Source organism: Heterodontus francisci, chromosome 8 (genome assembly GCF_036365525.1).
Source record: "Heterodontus francisci isolate sHetFra1 chromosome 8, sHetFra1.hap1, whole genome shotgun sequence".
In the NCBI taxonomy this organism is placed as follows: Eukaryota; Metazoa; Chordata; class Chondrichthyes; order Heterodontiformes; family Heterodontidae; genus Heterodontus; species Heterodontus francisci.
The window spans coordinates 3,970,410-3,996,693 of record NC_090378.1 but is presented as its reverse complement, the minus strand read 5'-3'; the positions used below and the strand labels follow the sequence as shown (position 1 = coordinate 3,996,693).

At 47.7% G+C, this 26,284-nt stretch overlaps 1 protein-coding gene across 3 annotated transcripts in view; it reads right to left on the bottom strand.

Annotated features, from left to right (window-relative positions):
- Nucleotides 1–26,284, bottom strand: part of LOC137372616 (netrin-G1-like) — a 726,973-nt gene that overhangs the window by 155,514 nt on the left and 545,175 nt on the right. For all 3 annotated transcript variants that reach the window (XM_068036556.1, XM_068036557.1, XM_068036558.1), the window contains 2 exons: nucleotides 23,503–23,675; nucleotides 22,261–22,287 (listed from right to left, as the gene is read on the bottom strand). In XM_068036556.1, coding sequence (XP_067892657.1) covers nucleotides 22,261–22,287; nucleotides 23,503–23,675 — 200 coding nt within the window. The remainder of the gene's footprint in view (nucleotides 1–22,260; nucleotides 22,288–23,502; nucleotides 23,676–26,284) is intronic.

Here is a 26,284-nt window from a genome sequence, read left to right as displayed (position 1 = left end):
TGTGGGGAGATATGGTCACTCCTGGTCCGCATGAGGAGTTATGGTCACTCTCAAGCAGTGTGGGGTATTATCGTCACTCTTGGTCAGTGCAGGGAGTTATGGTCATTATCAGTCAGTGTGTGGAGTTATGGTCACTCTCAGACAGTGTGTGGAGTTATGATCACTCTTGGTCAGTGTGGGGAGTTATGGTCACTCTCGGTTAGTGTGTGGAGTTATGGTCACTCTTGGTCAGTGTGGGGAGTTATGATCACTCTTGGTCAGTGTGGGGAGTTATGGTCACTCTCGGTTAGTGTGTGGAGTTATGATCACTCTCGGTCAGTGTGGGGAGTTATGGTCACTCTCGGTTAGTGTGTGGAGTAATGATCACTCTTAGTCAGTGTGTGGAGTTATGATCACTCTCAGTCAGTGTGGGGAGTTATGGTCACTCTTGGTCAGTGTGGGGAGTTATGGTCACTCTCGGTTAGTGTGTGGAGTTATGATCACTCTCGGTCAGTGTGGGGAGTTATGGTCACTCTCGGTTAGTGTGTGGAGTAATGATCACTCTTAGTCAGTGTGTGGAGTTATGATCACTCTTGGTCAGTGTGGGGAGTTATGGTCACTCTCGGTTAGTGTGTGGAGTTATGATCACTCTCGGTCAGTGTGGGGAGTTATGGTCACTCTCGGTTAGTGTGTGGAGTAATGATCACTCTTAGTCAGTGTGTGGAGTTATGATCACTCTCGGTCAGTGTGTGGAGTTATGATCACTCTTGGTCAGTGCAGGGAGTTATGGTCACTCTCGGTTAGTGTGTGGAGTTATGATCACTCTTGGTCAGTGTGGGTAGTTATGGTCACTCTCGGTCAGTGTGTGGAGTTATGATCACTCTTGGTCAGTGTGGGGAGTTATGGTCACTGTCGGTTAGTGTGTGGAGTTATGATCACTCTTGGTCAGTGTGTGGAGTTATGGTCACTCTCGGTTAGTGTGTGGAGTTATGATCACTCTTGGTCAGTGTGGGGAGTTATGGTCACTCTCAGTCAGTGAGGGGAGTTATAGTCACTCTTGGTCAGTGTGGGGAGATTTGGTCACTCTCAGTCAGTGTGGGGAGTTATGGTCACTCTCATTCAGTGTGGGGAGTTTTGGTCACTCTCAGTCAGTGTGTGGAGTTATGGTCACTCTCGGTCAGTGTGTGGAGTTATGATCACTCTTGGTCAGTGTGTGGAATTATGATCACTCTCGGTCAGTGTGGAGAGTTATGGTCACTCTCAGTCAGTGTGTGGAGTTATGGTCACTCTCAGTCAGTGTGTGGAGTTATGGTCACTCTTGGTCAGTGTGGGGAGTTATGGTCACTCTCAGTCAGTGTGTGGGAGTTTTGATCACTCTTGGTCAGTGTGTGGAGTTATGGTCACTCTCAGTCAGTGTATGGAGTTATGGTCACTCTCAGTCAGTGTATGGAGTTATGATCACTCTCAGTCAGTGTGTGGAGTTATGGTCACTCTCAGTCAGTGTGTGGAGTTATGATCACTCTTTGTCAGTGTGTGGAGTTATGATCCCTCTCAGTCAGTGTGGGGAGTTATTGTCACTCCTGGTCAGTGAGTGGAGTTTTGGTCACTCTCAGTCAGTCAGTGGAGTTATGGTCACTCTCGGTCAGTATGGTGAGTTATGTTCACTCTCAGTCAGTGTGGGGAGTTATGGTCACTCTTGGTCAGTGTGGGGAGTTATGGTCACTCTCAGTCAGTGTGTGGAGTAATGATCACTCTTGGTTAGTGTGGGGAGTTATGGTCACTCTCAGTCAGTGTGTGGAGTTATGATCACTCTTGGTCAGTGTGGGGAGTTATGGTCACTCTCAGTCAGTGTGTGGAGTTATGAACACTCTTGGTCAGTGTGGGGAGTTATGGTCACTCTCAGTCAGTGTGTGGAGTTATGATCACTCTTGGTCAGTGTGGGGAGTTATGGTCACTCTCAGTCAGTGTGGGGAGTTATGATCACTCTTGGTCAGTGTGGGGAGTTATGGTCACTCTCAGTCAGTGTGTGGAATTATGGTCACTCTTGGTCAGTGTGGGGAGTTATGGTCACTCTCAGTCAGTGTGTGGAGTTATGGTCACTCTCGGTCAGTGTGTGGAGTTATGTTCACTCTCAGTCAGTGTGTGGAGTTATGGTCACTCTTGGTCAGTGTAGGGAGTTATGGTCACTCTCAGTCAGTGAGTGGAGTTATGATCACTCTTGGTTAGTGTGTGGAGTTATGGTCATTCTCAGTCAGTGTGGGGAGTTATGGTCACTCTCAGTCAGTGTGGGGAGTTATGGTCACTCTCAGTCACTGTGGGGAGCTATGGTCACTCTTGCTTAGTGTGGGGAGTTATGGTCACTCTCAGTCAGTGTGTGGAGTGATGGTCACTCTCAGACTGTGTGGGGTCTTATCGTCACTCTTGGTCAGTGTGGGGAGTTATGGTCACTCTCACTGAATGTGGGGAGATATGGTCACTCCTGGTCCGCATGAGGAGTTATGGTCACTCTCAAGCAGTGTGGGGTATTATCGTCACTCTTGGTCAGTGCAGGGAGTTATGGTCATTATCAGTCAGTGTGTGGAGTTATGGTCACTCTCAGACAGTGTGTGGAGTTATGATCACTCTTGGTCAGTGTGGGGAGTTATGGTCACTCTCGGTTAGTGTGTGGAGTTATGGTCACTCTTGGTCAGTGTGGGGAGTTATGATCACTCTTGGTCAGTGTGGGGAGTTATGGTCACTCTCGGTTAGTGTGTGGAGTTATGATCACTCTCGGTCAGTGTGGGGAGTTATGGTCACTCTCGGTTAGTGTGTGGAGTAATGATCACTCTTAGTCAGTGTGTGGAGTTATGATCACTCTCAGTCAGTGTGGGGAGTTATGGTCACTCTTGGTCAGTGTGGGGAGTTATGGTCACTCTCGGTTAGTGTGTGGAGTTATGATCACTCTCGGTCAGTGTGGGGAGTTATGGTCACTCTCGGTTAGTGTGTGGAGTAATGATCACTCTTAGTCAGTGTGTGGAGTTATGATCACTCTTGGTCAGTGTGGGGAGTTATGGTCACTCTCGGTTAGTGTGTGGAGTTATGATCACTCTCGGTCAGTGTGGGGAGTTATGGTCACTCTCGGTTAGTGTGTGGAGTAATGATCACTCTTAGTCAGTGTGTGGAGTTATGATCACTCTCGGTCAGTGTGTGGAGTTATGATCACTCTTGGTCAGTGCAGGGAGTTATGGTCACTCTCGGTTAGTGTGTGGAGTTATGATCACTCTTGGTCAGTGTGGGTAGTTATGGTCACTCTCGGTCAGTGTGTGGAGTTATGATCACTCTTGGTCAGTGTGGGGAGTTATGGTCACTGTCGGTTAGTGTGTGGAGTTATGATCACTCTTGGTCAGTGTGTGGAGTTATGGTCACTCTCGGTTAGTGTGTGGAGTTATGATCACTCTTGGTCAGTGTGGGGAGTTATGGTCACTCTCAGTCAGTGAGGGGAGTTATAGTCACTCTTGGTCAGTGTGGGGAGATTTGGTCACTCTCAGTCAGTGTGGGGAGTTATGGTCACTCTCATTCAGTGTGGGGAGTTTTGGTCACTCTCAGTCAGTGTGTGGAGTTATGGTCACTCTCGGTCAGTGTGTGGAGTTATGATCACTCTTGGTCAGTGTGTGGAATTATGATCACTCTCGGTCAGTGTGGAGAGTTATGGTCACTCTCAGTCAGTGTGTGGAGTTATGGTCACTCTCAGTCAGTGTGTGGAGTTATGGTCACTCTTGGTCAGTGTGGGGAGTTATGGTCACTCTCAGTCAGTGTGTGGGAGTTTTGATCACTCTTGGTCAGTGTGTGGAGTTATGGTCACTCTCAGTCAGTGTATGGAGTTATGGTCACTCTCAGTCAGTGTATGGAGTTATGATCACTCTCAGTCAGTGTGTGGAGTTATGGTCACTCTCAGTCAGTGTGTGGAGTTATGATCACTCTTTGTCAGTGTGTGGAGTTATGATCCCTCTCAGTCAGTGTGGGGAGTTATTGTCACTCCTGGTCAGTGAGTGGAGTTTTGGTCACTCTCAGTCAGTCAGTGGAGTTATGGTCACTCTCGGTCAGTATGGTGAGTTATGGTCACTCTCAGTCAGTGTGTGGAGTTATGGTCACTCTTGGTCAGTGTGTGGAGGTATGATCACTCTCAGTCAGTGTGGGGAGTTATGGTCACTCCTGGTCAGTTGTGGGGAGGTATGGTCACTCCTTGTCAGTGTTGGGAAGTATGGTCACTCCTGGTCAGTGTGTGGAGTTATGGTCACTCTCAGTCAGTGTGGGGAGTTATGGTCACTACTGGTCAGTGTGGGGAGGTATGGTCACTCCTGGTCAGTGTGTGGAGTTATGGTCACTCTCAGTCAGTGTGGGGAAATATGGTCACTCTTGGTCAGTGTGGGGAGTTATGGTCACTCTCAGTCAGTGCGGGGAGTTATGGTCACTCTTGGTCAGTGTGGGGAGTTTTGGTCACGCTCAGTCAGTGTGTGGAGTTATGATCACTCTCGGTCAGTGCGGGGAGTTATGATCACTCTTGGTCAGTGTGTGGAGTTATGGTCACTCTCAGTCAGTGCGGGGAGTTATGATCACTCTTGGTCAGTGTGTGCAGTTATGGTCTCTCTCAGTCAGTGTGCGGAGTTATGATCACTCTTGGTCAGTGTGGGGAGTTATGGTCACACTCGGTTAGTGTGTGCAGTTATGGTCACTCTCAGTCAGTGTGCGGAGTTATGATCACTCTTGGTCAGTGTGGGGAGTTATGGTCACTCTCGGTTTGTGTGTGGAGTTATGATCACTCTTGGTCAGTGTGTGGAGTTATGATCACTCTTGGTCAGTACAGGGAGTTATGATCACTCTTGGTTAGTGTGTGGAGTTATGGTCACTCTCAGTCAGTGTGGGGAGTTATGATCACTCTTGGTTAGTGTGTGGAGTTATGGTCACTCTCAGTCAGTGTGCGGAGTTATGGTCACTCTTGGTCAGTGTGCGGAGTTTTGGTCACTCTCATGCAGTGTGTGGAGTTATGGTCACTCTCGGTCAGTGTGGGGAGTTATGGTCACTCTCAGTCACTGTGTGGAGTTATGATCATTCTTTGTCAGTGTGGGGAGTTATGGTCACTCTCAGTCAGTGTGTGGAGTTATGGTCATTCTCAGTCAGTGTGTGGAGTTATGGTCACTCTCAGTCAGTGTGTGGAGTTATGGTCACTCTTTGTCACTGTGGGGAGTTATGGTCACTCTTGCTTAGTGTGGGGAGTTATGGTCACTCTCAGTCAGTGTGTGGAGTGATGGTCACTCTCAGACTGTGTGGGGTCTTATCGTCACTCTTGGTCAGTGTGGGGAGTTATGGTCACTCTCACTGAATGTGGGGAGATATGGTCACTCCTGGTCCGCATGAGGAGTTATGGTCACTCTCAAGCAGTGTGGGGTATTATCGTCACTCTTGGTCAGTGCAGGGAGTTATGGTCATTATCAGTCAGTGTGTGGAGTTATGGTCACTCTCAGACAGTGTGTGGAGTTATGATCACTCTTGGTCAGTGTGGGGAGTTATGGTCACTCTCGGTTAGTGTGTGGAGTTATGGTCACTCTTGGTCAGTGTGGGGAGTTATGGTCACTCTCAGTCAGTGTGTGGAGTTATGATCACTCTTGGTCAGTGTGTGGAGTTATGATCACTCTCGGTCAGTGTGGGGAGTTATGGTCACTCTCAGTCAGTGTGGGGAGTTATGTTCACTCTCAGTCAGTGTGGGGAGTTATGGTCACTCTTGGTCAGTGTGGGGAGTTATGGTCACTCTCAGTCAGTGTGTGGAGTAATGATCACTCTTGGTTAGTGTGGGGAGTTATGGTCACTCTCAGTCAGTGTGTGGAGTTATGATCACTCTTGGTCAGTGTGGGGAGTTATGGTCACTCTCAGTCAGTGTGTGGAGTTATGAACACTCTTGGTCAGTGTGGGGAGTTATGGTCACTCTCAGTCAGTGTGTGGAGTTATGATCACTCTTGGTCAGTGTGGGGAGTTATGGTCACTCTCAGTCAGTGTGGGGAGTTATGATCACTCTTGGTCAGTGTGGGGAGTTATGGTCACTCTCAGTCAGTGTGTGGAATTATGGTCACTCTTGGTCAGTGTGGGGAGTTATGGTCACTCTCAGTCAGTGTGTGGAGTTATGGTCACTCTCGGTCAGTGTGTGGAGTTATGTTCACTCTCAGTCAGTGTGTGGAGTTATGGTCACTCTTGGTCAGTGTAGGGAGTTATGGTCACTCTCAGTCAGTGAGTGGAGTTATGATCACTCTTGGTTAGTGTGTGGAGTTATGGTCATTCTCAGTCAGTGTGGGGAGTTATGGTCACTCTCAGTCAGTGTGGGGAGTTATGGTCACTCTCAGTCAGTGTGTGGAGTTATGGTCACTCTTGGTCAGTGTGTGGAGTTATGATCACTCTCGGTCAGTGTGTGGAGTTATGATCACTCTTGGTCAGTATGGGGAGTTATGGTCACTGTCCGTCAGTGTGTGGAGTTATGGTCACTCTGAGTCAGTGTGGGGAGTTTTGATCACTCTTGGTCAGTGTGGGGAGTTATGGTCACTATCGGTCAGTTTGTGGAGTTATGATCACTCTTGGTCAGTGTGGGGAGTTATGAACACTCTCAGTCAGTGTGTGGAGTTATGGTCACTCTCGGTCAGTGTGTGGAGTTATGGTCACTCTCAGTCAGTGTGTGGAGTTTTGATCGCTCTTGGTCAGTGTGGGGAGTTATGGTCACTCTCAGTCAGTGTGTGGAGTTATGATCACTCTTGGTCAGTGTGGGAAGTTATGGTCACTCTCAGTCAGTATGTGGAGTTATGGTCACTCTTGGTCAGTGTGGGGAGTTATGTTCACTCTCAGTCAGTGTGTGGATTTATGATCACTCTTGGTTAGTGTGGGGAGTTATGGTCACTCAGTCAGTGTGTGTAGTTATGGTCACACTTGGTCAGTGTGGGGAGTTATGGTCACTCTTGGTCAGTGTGTGGAGTTATGGTCATTCTCAGTCAGTGTGGGGAGTTATGGTGACTCTCAGTCAGTGTGAGGAGTTATGGTCACTCTCAGTCAGTGTGTGGAGTTATGGTCATTCTCAGTCAGTGTGTGGAGTTATGGTCACTCTCGGTCAGTTTGTGAAGTTATGGTCACTCTTGGTCAGTGTGGGCAGTTATGGTCACTCTCAGTCAGTGTGTGGAGTTATGATCACTCTTGGTTAATGTGGGGAGTTATGGTCACTCTCAGTCAGTGTGTGGAGTTATGGTCACTCTCATTCACTGTGTGGTGTTTTGATCACTCTTGGTCAGTGTGGGGAGTTATGGTCACTCTCAGTCAGTGTGTGGAGTTATGATCACTCTTGGTCAGTGTGGGGAGTTATGGTCACTCTCAGTCAGTGTGTGGAGTTATGAACACTCTTGGTCAGTGTGGGGAGTTATGGTCACTCTCAGTCAGTGTGTGGAGTTATGATCACTCTTGGTCAGTGTGGGGAGTTATGGTCACTCTCAGTCAGTGTGGGGAGTTATGATCACTCTTGGTCAGTGTGGGGAGTTATGGTCACTCTCAGTCAGTGTGTGGAATTATGGTCACTCTTGGTCAGTGTGGGGAGTTATGGTCACTCTCAGTCAGTGTGTGGAGTTATGGTCACTCTCGGTCAGTGTGTGGAGTTATGTTCACTCTCAGTCAGTGTGTGGAGTTATGGTCACTCTTGGTCAGTGTAGGGAGTTATGGTCACTCTCAGTCAGTGTGTGGAGTTATGATCACTCTTGGTTAGTGTGTGGAGTTATGGTCATTCTCAGTCAGTGTGGGGAGTTATGGTCACTCTCAGTCAGTGTGGGGAGTTATGGTCACTCTCAGTCAGTGTGTGGAGTTATGGTCACTCTTGGTCAGTGTGTGGAGTTATGATCACTCTCGGTCAGTGTGTGGAGTTATGATCACTCTTGGTCAGTATGGGGAGTTATGGTCACTGTCCGTCAGTGTGTGGAGTTATGGTCACTCTGAGTCAGTGTGGGGAATTTTGATCACTCTTGGTCAGTGTGGGGAGTTATGGTCACTATCGGTCAGTTTGTGGAGTTATGATCACTCTTGGTCAGTGTGGGGAGTTATGGTCACTCTCAGTCAGTGTGTGGAGTTATGGTCACTCTCGGTCAGTGTGTGGAGTTATGGTCACTCTCAGTCAGTGTGTGGAGTTATGATCACTCTTTGTCAGTGTGTGGAGTTATGGTCATTCTCAGTCAGTGTGTGGAGTTATGGTCACTCTCAGTCAGTGTGTGGAGTTATGGTCACTCTTTGTCACTGTGGGGAGTTATGGTCACTCTTGCTTAGTGTGGGGAGTTATGGTCACTCTCAGTCAGTGTGGAGAGTTAGAGTCACTGTCGGTCAGTGTGGGGAGTTATGGTCACTCTCAGTCAGTGTGTGGAGTTATGGTCACTCTCAGACTGTGTGGGGTGTTATCGTCACTCTTTGTCAGTGTGGGGAGTTATGGTCACTCCTGGTCCGCATGAGGAGTTATGGTCACTCTCAGGCAGTGTAGGGTGTTATCGTCACTCTTGGTCAGTGCAGGGAGTTATGGTCACTCACAGTCAGTGTGTGGAGTTATGGTCATTATCAGTCAGTGTGTGGAGTTATGGTTACTCTCAGACAGTGTGGGGAGTTATGGTCACTCTTGGTCAGTGTGGTGAGTTATGGTCACTCTCAGTCAGTGTGTGGAGTTATGGTCACTCTTGGTCAGGGTGTGGAGTTATGGTCACTCTCGGTCAGTGTGTGGAGTTATGATCACTCTTGGTCAGTGTGGGGAGTTATGGTCACTCTCGGTTAGTGTGTGGAGTTATGGTCACTCTTGGTCAGTGTGGGGAGTTATGGTCACTCTCAGTCAGTGTGTGGAGTTATGATCACTCTTGGTCAGTGTGGGGAGTTATGATCACTCTCAGTCAGTGTGTGGAGTTATGATCACTCTCGGTCAGTGTGTGGAGTTATGATCACTCTTGGTCAGTGTGGGGAGTTATGGTCACTCTCAGTCAGTGTGGGGAGTTATGGTCACTCTCATTCAGTGTGGGGAGTTATGGTCACTCTTGGTCAGTGTGGGGAGTTATGGTCACTCTCAGTCAGTGTGTGGAGTTATGTTCACTCTTGGTCAGTGTGGGGAGTTATGGGCACTCTCAGTCAGTGTGTGGAGTTATGATCACTCTTTGTCAGTGTGTGGAGTTATGATCACTCTTTGTCAGTGTGGGGAGTTATGGTCACTCTCAGTCAGTGTGTGGAGTTATGATCACTCTTTGTCAGTGTGGGGAGTTATGGTCACTCTCAGTCAGTGTGTGGAGTTATGGTCATTCTTTGTCAGTGTGTGGAGTTATGGTCACTCTCAGTCAGTGTGTGGAGTAATGGTCACTCTTGGTCACTGTGGGAGTTATGGTCACTCTTCCTTAGTGTGGGGAGTTATGGTCACTCTCGGTAAATGTGGAGAGTTATGGTCACTCTCAGTCAGTCTGTGGAGTTATGATCACTCTTTGTCAGTGTGTGGAGTTATGGTCACTCTCAGTCAGTGTGTGGAGTTATGGTCACTCTCAGTCAGTGTGTGGAGATATGATCACTCTTTGTCAGTGTGGGGAGTTATGGTCACTCTCAGTCAGTGTGTGGATTTATGGTCACTCTTGGACACTGTGGGGAGTTATGGTCACTCTTGCTTAGTGTAGGGAGTTATGGTCACTTTCAGACAGTGTGGGTAGTTATGGTCACTCTCAGACTGTGTGGGGTGTTATCGTCACTCCTGATCAGTGTGGAGATTTATGGTCACTCTCAGTCAGTGTGGGGTGTTATCGTTACTCTTGGTCAGTGTGGGGAGTTATGGTCACTCTCAGATAGTGTGGGGTGTTATCGTCACTCTTGGTCATGGTGGGGAGCTATGGTCACTCCCGGTCAGTGTGGAGAGTTGTGGTCACTCTCAGACAGTGTGTGGAGTTATGGTCACTCCTGGTCAGTGTGTGGAGTTATGGTCACTCTCAGTGTATGTGGGGAGTTATGGTTACTCCTGGTCAGCATGAGGAGTTATGATCACTCTCAGACAGTGTGGGGTGTTATCGTTACTCTCAGTCAGTGTGTGGAGTTATGGTCACTCTCAGTCAGTGTGAGGTGTTATGGTCACTCTCGGTCAGTGTGGAGAGTTATGGTCACTCCTCGTCAGTGTGGAGAGTTATGGTCACTCCCAGTCAGCATGAGTTATGGTCACTCCCGGCCAGAGTGGGGAGATATGGTCATTCTCGTTCAGTGTGGAGAGTTATCATCACTCCCGGTCAGTGTTGGGAGTTTTGGTCACTCTCAGTCAGTGTGTGGAGTTATGGTCACTCCCGGTCAGTGTGGAGAGATATGGTCACTCCCAGTCAGCATGAGGAGTTATGGTCACTCCCGGCCAGTGTGGGGAGTTATGGGCTTTCTCGGTCAGTGTGTGGAGTTATGGTCACTCCCGGTCAGTGTGGAGAGTTATGGTCACTCTCAGTCATTGTGGGGAGTTATGGTCACTCCTGGTCAGTGTGTGGAGAAATGGTCATTCTCAGTCTGTGTGGGGAGTTATGGTCACTCTTGGTCAGTGTGGGGTGTTTTAGTCACTCTTGGTCAGTGCAGGGAGTTATGGTCACTCCTGGTCAGTGTGTGGAGTTATGGTCACTCTCGGTCAGTGTTGGGAGTTATGGTCACTCTTGGTCAGTGTGGGAGTTACGGTCACTCTCAGTCAGTGTGTGGAGTTATGGTCACTCTCATTCTGTGTGGAGAGTTATGGTCACTCTTGGTCAGTGTTGGGAGTTATGGTCACTGTCGGTCAGTGTGGGAGTTATGGCCACTCTCAGTCAGTGTGGAGAGCTATGATCACTCCCGGTCAATGTGTGGAGTTATGGTCACTCCCGGTCAGTGTGTGGAGTTATGGCCACTCTCAGTCAGTGTGGAGAGTTATGGTCACTCCCGGTCAGTGTGGGGAGTTATGGTCACTCTCAGTCAGTGTGTGGAGATATGGTCACTCTCGGTCAGTGTGTGGAGTTATGGTCACTCTCAGTCAGTGTGTGGAGTTATGATCACTCTTTGTCAGTGTGTGGAGTTATGGTCATTCTCAGTCAGTGTGTGGAGTTATGGTCACTCTCAGTCAGTGTGGGGAGTTATGGTCATTCTCAGTCAGTGTGTGGAGTTATGGTCATTCTTGCTTAGTGTGGGGAGTTATGGTCACTCTCAGTCAGTGTGGAGAGTTAGAGTCACTGTCGGTCAGTGTGGGGAGTTATGGTCACTCTCAGTCAGTGTGTGGAGTTATGGTCACTCTCAGACTGTGTGGGGTGTTATCGTCACTCTTTGTCAGTGTGGGGAGTTATGGTCACTCCTGGTCCGCATGAGGAGTTATGGTCACTCTCAGGCAGTGTGGGGTGTTATCGTCACTCTTGGTCAGTGCAGGGAGTTATGGTCACTCACAGTCAGTGTGTGGAGTTATGGTCATTATCAGTCAGTGTGTGGAGTTATGGTTACTCTCAGACAGTGTTGGGAGTTATGGTCACTCTTGGTCAGTGTGGTGAGTTATGGTCACTCTTAGTCAGTGTGTGGAGTTATGGTCACTCTTGGTCAGTGTGTGGAGTTATGGTCACTCTCGGTCAGTGTGTGGAGTTATGATCACTCTTGGTCAGTGTGGGGAGTTATGGTCACTCTCGGTTAGTGTGTGGAGTTATGGTCACTCTTGGTCAGTGTGGGGAGTTATGGTCACTCTCAGTCAGTGTGTGGAGTTATGATCACTCTTGGTCAGTGTGGGGAGTTATGATCACTCTCAGTCAGTGTGTGGAGTTATGATCACTCTCGGTCAGTGTGTGGAGTTATGATCACTCTTGGTCAGTGTGGGGAGTTATGGTCACTCTCAGTCAGTGTGGGGAGTTATGGTCACTCTTGGTCAGTGTGGGGAGTTATGGTCACTCTCAGTCAGTGTGTGGAGTAATGATCACTCTTGGTTAGTGTGGGGAGTTATGGTCACTCTCAGTCAGTGTGTGGAGTTATGTTCACTCTTGGTCAGTGTGGGGAGTTATGGGCACTCTCAGTCAGTGTGTGGAGTTATGATCACTCTTTGTCAGTGTGTGGAGTTATGATCACTCTTTGTCAGTGTGGGGAGTTATGGTCACTCTCAGTCAGTGTGTGGAGTTATGATCACTCTTTGTCAGTGTGGGGAGTTATGGTCACTCTCAGTCAGTGTGTGGAGTTATGGTCATTCTCAGTCAGTGTGTGGAGTTATGGTCACTCTCAGTCAGTGTGTGGAGTAATGGTCACTCTTGGTCACTGTGGGAGTTATGGTCACTCTTCCTTAGTGTGGGGAGTTATGGTCACTCTCGGTAAATGTGGAGAGTTATGGTCTCTCTCAGTCAGTCTGTGGAGTTATGATCACTCTTTGTCAGTGTGTGGAGTTATGGTCACTCTCAGTCAGTGTGTGGAGTTATGGTCACTCTCAGTCAGTGTGTGGAGATATGATCACTCTTTGTCAGTGTGGGGAGTTATGGTCACTCTCAGTCAGTGTGTGGAGTTATGGTCACTCTTGGACACTGTGGGGAGTTATGGTCACTCTTGCTTAGTGTGGGGAGTTATGGTCACTCTCAGACAGTGTGGGTAGTTATGGTCAATCTCAGACTGTGTGGGGTGTTATCGTCACTCCTGATCAGTGTGGAGATTTATGGTCACTCTCAGTCAGTGTGGGGTGTTATCGTCACTCTTGGTCATGGTGGGGAGCTATGGTCACTCCCGGTCAGTGTGGAGAGTTGTGGTCACTCTCAGACAGTGTGTGGAGTTATGGTCACTCCTGGTCAGTGTGTGGAGTTATGGTCACTCTCAGTCTATGTTGGGAGTTATGGTTACTCCTGGTCAGCATGAGGAGTTATGATCACTCTCAGGCAGTGTGGGGTGTTATCGTCACTCTTGGTCAGTGCAGGGAGTTATGGTCACTCCTGGTCAGTGTGTGGAGTTATGGCCGCTCTCAGTCAGTGTGGGGAGTTATGGTCACTCTCAGACAGTGTGGGGTGTTATCGTTACTCTCAGTCAGTGTGTGGAGTTATGGTCACTCTCAGTCAGTGTGAGGTGTTATGGTCACTCTCGGTCAGTGTGGAGAGTTATGGTCACTCCTCGTCAGTGTGGAGAGTTATGGTCACTCCCAGTCAGCATGAGTTATGGTCACTCCCGGCCAGAGTGGGGAGATATGGTCATTCTCGTTCAGTGTGGAGAGTTATCATCACTCCCGGTCAGTGTTGGGAGTTTTGGTCACTCTCAGTCAGTGTGTGGAGTTATGGTCACTCCCGGTCAGTGTGGAGAGATATGGTCACTCCCAGTCAGCATGAGGAGTTATGGTCACTCCCGGCCAGTGTGGGGAGTTATGGGCTTTCTCGGTCAGTGTGTGGAGTTATGGTCACTCCCGGTCAGTGTGGAGAGTTATGGTCACTCTCAGTCATTGTGGGGAGTTATGGTCACTCCTGGTCAGTGTGTGGAGAAATGGTCATTCTCAGTCTGTGTGGGGAGTTATGGTCACTCTTGGTCAGTGTGGGGTGTTTTAGTCACTCTTGGTCAGTGCAGGGAGTTATGGTCACTCCTGGTCAGTGTGTGGAGTTATGGTCACTCTCGGTCAGTGTTGGGAGTTATGGTCACTCTTGGTCAGTGTGGGAGTTACGGTCACTCTCAGTCAGTGTGTGGAGTTATGGTCACTCTCATTCTGTGTGGAGAGTTATGGACACTCTTGGTCAGTGTTGGGAGTTATGGTCACTCTCGGTCAGTGTTGGGAGTTATGGTCACTCTTGGTCAGTGTGGGAGTTACGGTCACTCTCAGTCAGTGTGTGGAGTTATGGTCACTCTCATTCTGTGTGGAGAGTTATGGTCACTCCCGGTCAGTGTTGGGAGTTATGGTCTCTCTCAGTCAGTGTGGAGAGCTATGATCACTCCCGGTCAATGTGTGGAGTTATGGCCACTCTCAGTCAGTGTGGAGAGTTATGGTCACTCCCGGTCAGTGTGGGGAGTTATGGTCACTCTCGGTCAGTGTGGGGAGTTATGGTCACTCCTGGTCAGTGTGTGGAGTTATGGCCACTCTCAGTCAGTGTGGAGAGTTATGGTCACTCCCGGTCAGTGTGGGGAGTTATGGTCACTCTCGGTCAGTGCGGGGAGTTATGGTCACTCTCGGTCAGTGTGGGGAGTTATGGTCACTCCTGGTCATGTGGGGAGTTATGGTCACTCCCGGTCAGTGTGGTGAGTTATAGTCATTCTCGGTCAGTGCGGGGAGTTATGGTCACTCTCGGTCAGTGTGGAGAGTTATGGACACTCTCGGTCAGTGTGGGAGTTATGGTCACTCTCAGTCAGTGTGGGGAGTTATGGTCACTCTCAGTCAGTGTTGGGAGTTATGGCCACTCTCGGTCAGTGTGGGAGTTATGGTCACTCTCAGTCAGTGTGGGGAGTTATGGTCACTCTCAGTCAGTGTGGAGAGTTATGGTCACTCTCAGTGAGTGTGGAGAGTTATGGTCACTCCCGGTCAGTGTGGGGAGTTATGGTCACTCTCGGTCAGTGTGGGGAGTTATGGTCACTCCTGGTCATTTTAGGGAGTTTTGGTCACTCTTGGTCAGTGTGGGGAGTTATGGTCACTCCTGGTCATTTTAGGGAGTTTTGGTCACTCTTGGTCAGTGTGGGTAGTTATGGTCACTCATGGTCAGTATTGTGAGTTATGGTCACAATCGGTCAATTTGGGGAGTTATGGTCACTCTCGGGCAGTGTGGCTGTGGATTTGGGGGTTGAATATTCCGATGGTTTGGAATGATATGGGCAGCATGCAAAGGGTTAAGTAAACGGGAACCAGTTGGTGTAAAATCCAAAACCAAACATAAACAGATTGTGACCCGCGAGATTCACCCAGTTCCTATTCCTGTAGCTGGGATAATGGGATTACAACATTCCGCACTGATCCTGGTCTAAGGCTTCCTACAAATATTCCCTCCACCTCTCACTGAATGTTCTCACAAAGACAGATGTTACGATCAGGTGAGAAAGGGGTTTAGGATTCCCTCTCAGCCTTCAGCTGGTCTTACCGTAACGGGATTTAATTTTTAAAACACCGTGTTTTTAGCTGCTTTAAGAAGAAAAATGAAATGGAAAAGTTTGAGGCAATCCTTGAAGAGGGTTTTTTGTTACAGTTCTTTGAGCTCGCTGTAGAGTCCTTGATTGTGGGTAGATCTTGCTTTTCATTGGGGCCCAGTATTCTTCTCAAACCTTGTTCACTGTAGGAGACTTTTCTCTCTTGGGGTTCATGTGTCTTCACTGGGTCTTCAGTTCCGTGAGAAAGAGATGGGAGCAGACAGGATGAAAGCAATATCTACCTACAATCAAGGACTCTAGAGTGAGCTCGAAGAACTGTAACAACAACTTTCTTTCTTCTGCTCTGTTCTGTCTCTATTTGAATGTGTGTATCGCGTCTGCATGCTACTGTGGTCACGTCATGTATCCGTAGGTGTCAACTGAATTAGAGTTTAAGTTCAAGTTTAATAAACTTCAACTTTTCTTCTTTAAACCTAAGAAAACCTGTTTGTGCTGGTTTCTTTGCCTTATAATTGGAAAGCGGTGAACAAGGATTCACCAAGGGGCAGCTAAAAACACGGTGTTTTATAAATCAAACCGGTACAGTGAGACCAGCTGAAGGCTGAGAGGGCCCCCTAGGCACCTTTCTCACCAGGTCATAACAGAAATTTGGGGGCTATCATCCGGGATTTTACCCACAGACAAACAGAGAAATTGGAAGTGGGAAGCCAAATTGTTCCCAATCAAAAAGAACAAATTTCAAAACAGGTTTTCTTGTAGTTGTGTGTGCTTGAACACTAACATGTCTGCAACTGAAGCCAGTAGCTCTCCAAGCCAGGGTGAAGTAACTTGGGATAAGTTAAAATGTTAAACTGTCTATGGAGGAGTTGAGGAAAATGGCTGAGCAGTGTGGGATCACTGTACGTGGCAAGGCTAGGAAGTCTGAACTCCTAAGACTAGTGGCCAACCATTATTCCCTTGACTCTGAAGAAGCAGAAACAGTGTTAGAAGCAGACCCCGACTGGGTACTGTTAGCAAAGATACAATTGGAACAGAGGAAACTTGAATTAGAGGAGAAGGAAAGAGAGAGAGAGAGAGGCAGGAGAGGGAGAAAGAAAGAGCCTTCCAGAAGGAACATGAAGAAAAAGAAAGAAGGAGAAGGAATGGGAGAGAGAGTGAGAACATTCCGGAAGGAATATGAAGAGAGAGAGCTGAAGCAGCTTGAGTTAAATAGGGGGTGACAGAGTAACCCCAGTGAAGCATGATCAATATGGAGGAGCATAATTCAGGGTTGGGTACAAAATTGTTAAAACTAGCTCAACTAATTCCAAAATTCAATGAGGAATATGTAGAAATATTTTTGGGTCCTTTGAGAAACTGGCAAGGCAGCAAAAATGGCCAGCTGAGACCTGGCACCTTTTATGACAAAGCAAGCTAACCGGAAAAGCCCATAAGGTTTATTTCCTGTTGCCAGATGAGAGTTCATCAAATTATGAACTGACAAAAAATGCTATATTCGGGGCATATGAATTAGTACCCGAAGCCTGAACCCTCAAGAAGCAAGCTAATCAAACTTATCTGGAGTTTGAAAGAAGTAACCAGCTGGCTTTTGACCAGTGGCTGATGGCTTTAAAAATACAACTCAGCTATGAGACTCTCAGAGAAGTAATACTGTTACAGGAATTTAAACACTCTCTCCCACTCTCCATAAAGACACATGTGGAGGAGCAGCGGGTTCAGAGAGCCTGGCAAGCAGCCATTCTGGCCGATGAGTTTGCTTTAATCTATAAGTTAGTTTTCCAGGGGAGAACCTTTCCTCGTCACCCCCACAAATTTGAAAAGGGTGGGAAGGTGATAGGAGCCCAAGCAGTCCTGGGAGAGAACGAAAAGCAGGATACACAGGGGGCCCTCCTCTAGACAAAAAGGAAGGTGCTGTGAACAGGAGTGAGACCCGGAGACCTGTGTGCTTCCATTGTAATAAAGCAGGGCATTTAAGAGCTGAATGCTGGAAACAAAAGGGAAAACCTGTAGGATTAATCAGGGTACACCCACTCAATGTAGAAGGGACCCTGATGGAAAGCACAGTAGAACAAGTTGTGGCTTTAACTTTAAGAGTGAGACCCAGGAATCTTACAGCTGCCAGTGCAGGAAAATGTAATAGGATTCCTGAGGGTTATCAAAGTTTTGTGTCTGAAGGGAAAATAACCCCTTACCCCTCGAGTGGGGCAAGCAGGCCCATAGTAATTCTCAGAGACACAGGGGCCACTAGATCCCTTTTACTGGGAAAAGGCCTGACCTTTCCCCCAGAGAGTGCAGTAAACACCAGAATGGTGGTGAATGGTATTGGAGGGCAGTGTATGCCTGTACCTGTACACAGGGTGCACCTGGAGTGCGACCTAGTTTCGGGACTGGTGACCGTAGGGATTGTCCCTAGTTTGCCTGTGGATAGAGTTGATCTGTTCCTAGGTAATGATCTGCCAGGGGTGAAGGTGGTTGGTCCCCCAGTAGTGAGAGAAAGACCACAGGAGGTCAGAGAGACAGGGCAGTGGCAGGAGACGGACCCTGCAATTTCCCTGAATGTGTATTGAGTGAGGCCATGATCAAACCAGCTCCCCCAGAGGAAACTGAATTGGCACTGCAGGCAGATGACCATGAGGTCTGCCTGTCTGAGACATTCTTTGGAAAGTTAGGAGACCCAGAGAATGAATTAAATGAATTTTCCCTAGCTGAGGCTCAGCGAGCTGACCCAGTATTGTGAAAGTTAGCACAGGCTGCCCAGTCTGAAAGTGAAGCAGAGGGAGTCCCTGATTTCTACTATTTAAAGAATGAGGCACTGATGAGGAAATGGAGTTCTCCTCACAGACCTGAGAGCAAGGAGTGGACAGTGATTCACCAGTTAGTGGTGCCACAGAGGTATCGGGGAGAAATATTAAGAAGGGCCCACGAGACTACAGTGGCTGTACATGCAGGTGTACGAAAGACCAAAGCCCGCATAAGACAGCAGTTTGACTGGCCAAAACTCCACAAAGATGTGATGGAATACTGCAGGAGTTGCCACATGTGCCAGGTTGAGAGTAAACCCCATCCTACAGTGAAACCGGCATCCCTAAGGCCTGTACCAGTGTTAGGAGGACCCTCCAACAGTGGGCTGGTAAACTGTAAGGGACCCCCATCAAGAACAAAAAGAGACAGGCGGGCACAAGGCTGGTAAAAGGTTTGACAGGGAAGGGGAAAAAGTGACCAAGAAGGCAGGTTAAAGGAAGTCCAGGAGGAATCCTGGATGAAAACCCCTACTGTCCAGCCAGCCAAGCCCAAGAAATGTGAAAAGTTAGACCCCACATCCTCCTGTGTAAATGCAGACTCTAGAAGCACCCCGCCAGAGTTGCTAACAGCATTTACAGGAACCTGCAGAGACAAAGAAAGACCTCTAGGGGACAGAGGAACTGCGTGGGTGATGCCTCACCTGGTCAAAGTGCCACGGGGGAGTGCAGTAGAGTCTGCACAAATACCTGTGTAGGCAGCAGTGTCTCAGTGGACAAAGGGGAGATTAGCAAATAATCCTCCCCCACAGTCAGAACCAAAGCAGAGCACCCATCCCCCAAAGTCAAAAGCCTTTGCATGATCCAGCAAAGCACTGAAGGAGAGTTCAGGATAGACCCGCCCACTACTGACTCTCCTGAGAAATAAGAAATTCCAACTCAGGGCTAATTAAATCTAACCATCTCAAAGACCCTAAGCAACCATGGAAATGGGCAAACTGAATAAAAATTTCCCCCCAAAAAACGACATGTTAACGATTTATGAATGAATGTGAATGAATGAGACAGAGAGATGTGTGTTTTCCTCTGTATCTTATATTTTCTCTTTCAACCCCTTTAATGAAATGCTTTCTTTAAAAATCGCATTTCATTCCACTTTGTGTGGAGGTGTCATTGCTAGGCCCCCAGCTGCCAAGAATGAGGCACATTAATTTTGTCATCAAGATTGATTTTAAACTGTTGCTGGAGCAAGGATATGACTTGTTAAACAGATCAGCCATGGCTGGAAAATACATTTGAATATTAACAGAGTGATTGGAAGAACAAGCTCTGGATTGTATCACCTTAGCAGTCTCTGGAATGCTCCTCTTACACACAATACCTGGTGATCCTAGTCCATTGTGGGTTGAATGTGTCAGGGAATGGTCCTTTGTCCTTCCAAGCACCATGGGAATTGATATTTGGACTGAACTATGAATTGACAATAAAACAGTTGTGGATCAGAGACTGTCATCAGCTTCCTCATTTTGGTGAATGGATATCTGCCTGTTTAACAAAATTGGTCATTTTCTGGTTGGCAGGATGTAACGAGTGGTGTGCCTCAGGGATCTGTGCTGGGGGCTCAACTTTTTACAATTTATATAAATGACTCAGATGAAGGGACAGAAGGTATGGTTGCTAGGTTTGCTGATGACACAAAGATGGTTAGGAAAGTAACTTGTAAAGAGGACATAAGGAGGCTACAAAGGGATATAGATAGGTTAAGTGAGTGGGCAAAGATCTATCGAATGGAGTATAATGTGGGAAATGTGCAATTGTCCATTTTGGCAGGAAGAATAACAAAGAAGCATATGATCTAAATGGTGAGAGATTGCAGAGCTCTGAGATGCAGAGGGATCTGGGTGTCCTAGTGCATGAATTGCAAAAGGTTAGTATGTAGGCACAGCACGTAATTAGGAAAGCTAATATAATGTTATCATTTATTGCGAGTGGAATTGAATACAAAAGTAGGGAGGTTATGCTTTAGCTATACAGGGCATTGGTGAGACCACATCTGAAGTACTGTGTACAGTACTGGTCTCCTTATTTAAGGAAGGATGTAAATGCGTTGGAAGCAGTTCAGAGAAGGTTGACGAGACTAATACCTGGAATGAGCGGGTTATCTTATGAGGAAAGGTTGGACAGGCTAGGTTTGTATTCGCTGGAATTTAGAAGAGTAAGAGGTGACTTGATTGAAACATATAAGATCCTGAGGAGTCTTGACAGGGTGGATGTGGAAAGGATGTTTCCCCTTGAGGGAGAATCTAGAACTAGGGGTCACTGTTTAAAAAAAGGGGTCGCCCATTTAACACAGAGATGAGGAGAAATATTTTCTCTGAGGGTTGTGAGTCTTTGGAATTCTCTTCCTCAAAAGGCGGTGGAAGCAGAGTCTTTGAATATTTTTAAGGCAGAGGTAGATAGATTCATGATAAGCAAGGGGGTGAAAGGTTATCGATGGTAGGCGGGAATGTGGAGTTGAGGTTACGAATAAGATCAGCCATGATCTTATTGAATGGCGGAGCAGGCTCGAGGGGCCGAGTGGCCTCCTCCTGCTCCTAATTCATATGTGTCTTCAGCCAGAAGTGCCGAATGAATGATACATCTCGGCCTCCTCCTGAAGTCCCCAGCATCACAGATGCCAGACTTCTGCCAATTCGATTCACTCCGCGTGATATCAAGAAACGACTGAAAGCACTGGATACTGCAAAGGTTATGGGCCCTAACAACTTCCTGGTTGTAGTACTGATGACATGTGCTCCAGAACTTGCTGTGCCCCTAGCCAAGCTGTTCCAGTACAGCTACAACACTGACATCTATCTGGCAATGTGGAAAATTGCCCAACTGTGTCCTGTACACAAATAGGACAAGTCCAATCTAGTCAATTACCGCCCCATCAGCCTACTCTCAATCATCAGTAAAGTGATGGAAGGGGTCGTCAACAGTGCCATCAAGTGGCACTTGCTCAGCAACAACCTGCTCAGTGATGTTCAGTTTGGGTTCTGCCAGGGCCACTCAGCTCCTGACCTCATTACAGCCTTGGTTCAAATATGGACAAAAGAGCTGAACTCAAGAGGTGAGGTGAGAGTGACTGCCCTTGACATCAAGGCAGCATTTGACCGAGTATGGTATCAAGGAGGCCGAGCAAAACTGGAGTCAATGGAAATCGGGGGAAATGTCTCCGCTGGTTGGAGTAACACCTAGTGCAGAGGAAGATGGTTGTGGTTGTTGGAGGTCAATCATTTCAGCTCCAGGACACCACTGCAGGAGTTCCTCAGGGTAGTGTCCTAGGCCCAACCATATTCAGCTGCTTCATCAATCACCTTCCTTCATTCATAAGGTCAGAAGTGGGGATGTTTGTTGATGATTGCACAATCTTCAGCACCATTCACGACTCCTCAGATACTGAAGCAGTCCGTGTAGAAATGCAGCAAGACCTGGACAATATCCAGGCTTGGGCTGATAAGTGGCAAGTAACACAAGTGCCAGGCAATGACCATCTCCAACAAGAGAGAATCTAACCATCTCCCCCTGGCATTCAATGGCATTACCATCACTGAATCCCCCTCTATCAACATCCAAGGGGCTACCATTGACCAGAAACTGAACTGGAGTAGCCACATAAATACCGTGGCTACAAGAGCAGGTCAGAGGCTAGGAATCCTGCGGTGAGTAACTCACCTCCTGACTCCCCAAAGCCTGTCCACCATCTACAAGGCACAAGTCAGGAGTGTGATGGAATACTCTCCACTTGCCTGGATGGGTGCAGCTCCAACAACATTCAAGAAGCTCGACACCATCCAGGACAAAGCAGCCCGCTTGATTGGCACCCCATCTACAAACATTCACTCCCTCCACCACCGACACACAGTGGCAGCAGTGTGTACCATCTACAAGATGCACTGCAGCAACTCATCAAAGCTCCTTCGACAGCACCTTCCAAACCCGCGACCTCTGCCACCTAGAAGGACAAGGGCAGCAGATGCATGGGAACATCACCACCTGCAAGTTCTCCTTCAAGTCACACACCATCCTGACTTGGAACTATATCACCATTCTTTCACTGTCGCTGGGTCAAAATCCTGGAACTCCCTTCCTAACAGCACTGTGGGTGTAGCCACCCCACACGGACTGCAGCGGTTCAAGAAGGCAGCTCACCACCACCTTCTCAAGGGCAATTAGGGATGGGCAATAAATGCTGGCCTGGCCAGTGATGCCCACATCCCCCAAACAAATAATAAAAAAAACTTTCTGTTCACACTCACTCCCTTTTTACACTCACTCCTGTTCCACACTCACTCCCTGTTCACACCCACATCTGTTTCACACTCACGCCTTGTTCACACCCACACCTGTTCTTCGGTAGTGAGGGATGAGGGAGGTTCCCAATACAGGAATGGATTCTGGGTTAGAAGGTCACAGGTCAGAGAGTGTAGGTGCAACTTACGGTCACTTGTGATGGTGTCAGGGAGGCCTGGGGAGGCAAAGGAAACGCAGAGTTAGAGAGCCATCTGATTAACAATCTTTATTGATAAACACATTAATACAACCCATCACATGGAGTGTTCATGAGATTAACCTCACTCAACCTCACGAACAAAGGTCATCCTCTGAAGGCCTACAGCAGCCCTAGGTGAGATTAGGTAGAGTCACTAAAATGCTCTTGTAAGGTAAGTGTGAGGTTAGTGTGTAAGTATGTTCTCTCTACGTGTGATTAATGTGTAAGTACACAGAGTTAACGGGTGAGGGTATCAGTATTCACAAAGACCCCTCCCCACTGCCCATCCACCTCACTCTTTACTGATCTTGGGACACTTCTCACACTCCAATGACCACACACGTCCCTCACAGCCTTCACTTCCTGATTTACTTCAGGTATTTATTACAGCGAGGATTACTAATAGTCTTTTAGTAGTACAGAACTTGAGTATTGCCGAAAATAGAGACATGTTGTCGAAACTTTTCATCTTGCACTCATCAGGACAATTCGCAAGAATAACCAATGTAAGGGAAAACAACAACTTATACTGCATGAGAAGGGATTGCTGATTGGTTGGCAAGTGAACTCTGATTGGTCGAGGCGTTGCCATGGAGAATGCACCAGTTTATGGCGACTGACAGTTAACTGCCAATGTTTGTTCAAAATTTAAACCAGGCAGCTTGATTCTGATTGGTCAAGGCTTTGCCTTGAGGCGTTTTGATGGAGTAAATAAGGAGAAAATGTTTCCGGTGGCAGGAGGGTCAGTAACCAGATGACACAGATTGAAGGTAATTGGTAAAAGAACCAGAGGGGGGGATGAGGAGAATTTATTTTCCACAGTGAGTTGTTGTGATCTGGAATGCGCTGCCTGAAAGGGCGGTGGAAGCAGATTCAATAATAACTTTCAAAAGGGAATTGGATAAATACTTGAAGGAGAAATTTGTAGGACTCTGGGGAAAGAGCTGGGGGAGTGGGACTAATTGGATAGTTCTTTCACAGAGACGAATGGCCTCCTCTGTGCTGTAAGATTTGATGGTTCTGTATCTGTCCAAGCACCCACTGTGAGTCTCTGTTTATACATTAACATCACAAACATCTACTGGGCTGTATGTTGGAATCAGTGCATTGCTGGCAGTTGCGATGAGAAGGTTATATGAAGTGAATCTTCCATCGGCACTGGGCCAGGCTGGAGAAGTGTTTGTTACTCACAGACATTGGCCGTCCCTTTGGGGATTGGGAGGTACGAGCCTGCTCTCCACGGTCGGCCTTGAAAACCTTTCTTGCATCTCCCGCAGTCTGGCCCCGTCGTGTTGTGCTCACACTCACAACTCAGCTTCCCCTCCTCCAAGATACAGTTGTTGGCGTGAAGGCTGCATTTACACCTAGCAACAAACAGCAAGTTGGTTTGAAATAAGCTGAGGATCTCAGATAGACCTCAGACATTCATCTCTGGGACTCTGCTCTCCCTTTATCAGCTTCACTCGGAAAACAACAACATTTTTCTCCCCACTTTTACATTTTAAACCAGACGACAGGAGGGTTTCGGATTGTGTTTCTGCTAATTAATGATCAGATTCCCAGCACCAACAAGTACAAGTTCAGAGTGAGTTTATAATCAGATCAACTGTCCTGGAAGAATATGCATTTATATAGCACTGGTTACAACCTCAGGGCTTCCCTAAAAATCTCATTGGCTTTTAAGCTCTTTTGCACGTGTTGAGGTCACGAAAGGTGCTATAGAAATGCAAGAGTCCCCTTTCTTAACAACAACAAACTTCAACAATAACTTGCATTTCTATAGCACCTTTAACATAGTAAAATGTCAAAAAGCACTTTACAGCAGCGTAAATCAAACAAATCTGACAGAGATATTCGGTCAGGTGACCAAAAGCTTGGTCAAAGAGGTTGGTTTTAAGGAGCATCTTAAAGGAGAGAGAGGTGGAGAGGTTTAGGGAGGGAATTCCAGAGTTTTGGGCCCGGGCAGCTGAAGGCACATCTGCCAATGCTGGAGAAATTAAAACAGAGATGTGCAAGAGGCCGGAATTAGATGAGTTTAGAGATCCCAAAAGGTTTTGGGCTCGAGGAGATTACAGAGATGGGGAGGGATGAAGCCATGGAGGAATTTAAACGCAGGTGAGAATTTTAAAATCGAGGTGTTGTGGACCAGGAGCCAATGTAGGTCAGAAGCAACAGCTGCAACAAACAACATCTGCATTTATATAGTGCGTCTAACAGAGTAAAATATCACAAGGTGCTTCACAGATGCGTATATCAAACAGAGTTTGACAACGACCACATTAGGAGGAGACACTGGGAGCAATGACTGAAGATGAAAGACTGATAAATCTCAATCTTCCCTCTTCACCTGGGACAGTCTGACTTTCCCCAATTTTTACCAAAACCCCAAACCAGCCGGATTGATCCCAGAGTTCGCTCAGAAAGGGTTAAAACCCAGGGCGAGAAGGAGCAGTGATTCCAGGAGATGTAAATGACGAGTAATTGATGAGTGATGAATAATTAAGTATTAACTGCGACAACAAAATGCAAATCTGATACAGGTCTCACCTTTTGCTGGATGTCTGTAAAATATCATGAATTCATTGATTTGAAGTTTGAATTTTCTGGACTGGATAGTGTGAGTTCACTGACAGCTCCAGGAATGAACAACATTCAGTGATAGAATGAGTATGAATTACAGAAGAAAAGTCTCTCCTGTTAATCTCTGGCCAAACTGACAGGAATGACTATCAGTCACTCGGGATATAAAGAGGAAGCGCAGTGAGAGATTTGGGATCAGTTGTATAGATTCACTAATCTATTTTACTCCTGTAAAATCCAACTTTACAAAATATTCAAAGGTTAATTTGATCCCCCCCTCCCACCCAAGCGGGAACTCTGTCTCAGCGACTACCCCCCCTCCATCATAATCTCCTCAAACTCTGACCCTGCGGTAAATCCAACAGTTTCACCAATCTCTTCCATTTGATCTTCCATCTCTGCACACTCCTTCCAAAAAAAGGCAGAATTGCATTTCGATAGCACCTTTCGCAAATTCAGGACCTCACAAAGCATTTTACAGCCAATGAAATTCTTTTTTGGTGTCAGTGTAGTAATGTAGGAAATGCAGCTGCTCCAAGTGGCACACAGCAAGATCCCACAGAGAGCACTGTGATGATGACAGGATAATCTGTTTTAGTGACATTAGTTGAGGGATAAATATTGTCCTAGGACACCAGAGAGAACTCACCAGCTCTTTGCTGAAATAGTTACAATGGGATCTTCAAATCCAGCTGAGAGGGCAGATTAATATCTCATCCAAAAGACAACAACTCCGACAGAGCAGCACTCCCTCAGTACTGACCCTCCGACAGTGCAGCATTCCCTCAGTACTGACCCTCCGACAGAGCAGCACTCCCTCAGTACAGACCCTCCGACAGTGCAGCATTCCCTCAGTACTGAACCTCCGACAGTGCAGCACTCCCTCAGTACTGACCCTCTGACAGTGCAGCATTCCCTCAGTACTGAACCTCCGACAGTGCAGCACTCCCTCAGTACTGACCCTCCGTCAGTGCAGCACTCCCTCAGTACTGACCCTCCGTCAGTGCAGCACTCCCTCAGTACAGACCCTCCGTCAGTGCAGCACTCCCTCAGTACTGACCCTCCGACAGTGCAGCACTCCCTCAGTACTGACCCTCCGACAGTGCGGCACTCGCTCAGTTCTGACCCTCCGACAGTGCAGCACTCCCTCAGTACTGACCCTCCGACAGTACGGCACTCGCTCAGTTCTGACCCTCCGACAGTGCGGTGCTCCTTCACTACCGACCCTCCAACAGTGCGACGCTCCCTCAGTACCGACCCTCCAACAGTGTGGCGCTCCCTCAGTACCGCCCCTCCGACAGTGCAGCGCTCCCTCAGCACCGACCCTCTGACAGTGCAGTGCTCCCTCAGCACTGACCCTCCGACAGTGCAGCGCTCCCTCAACACTGACCCT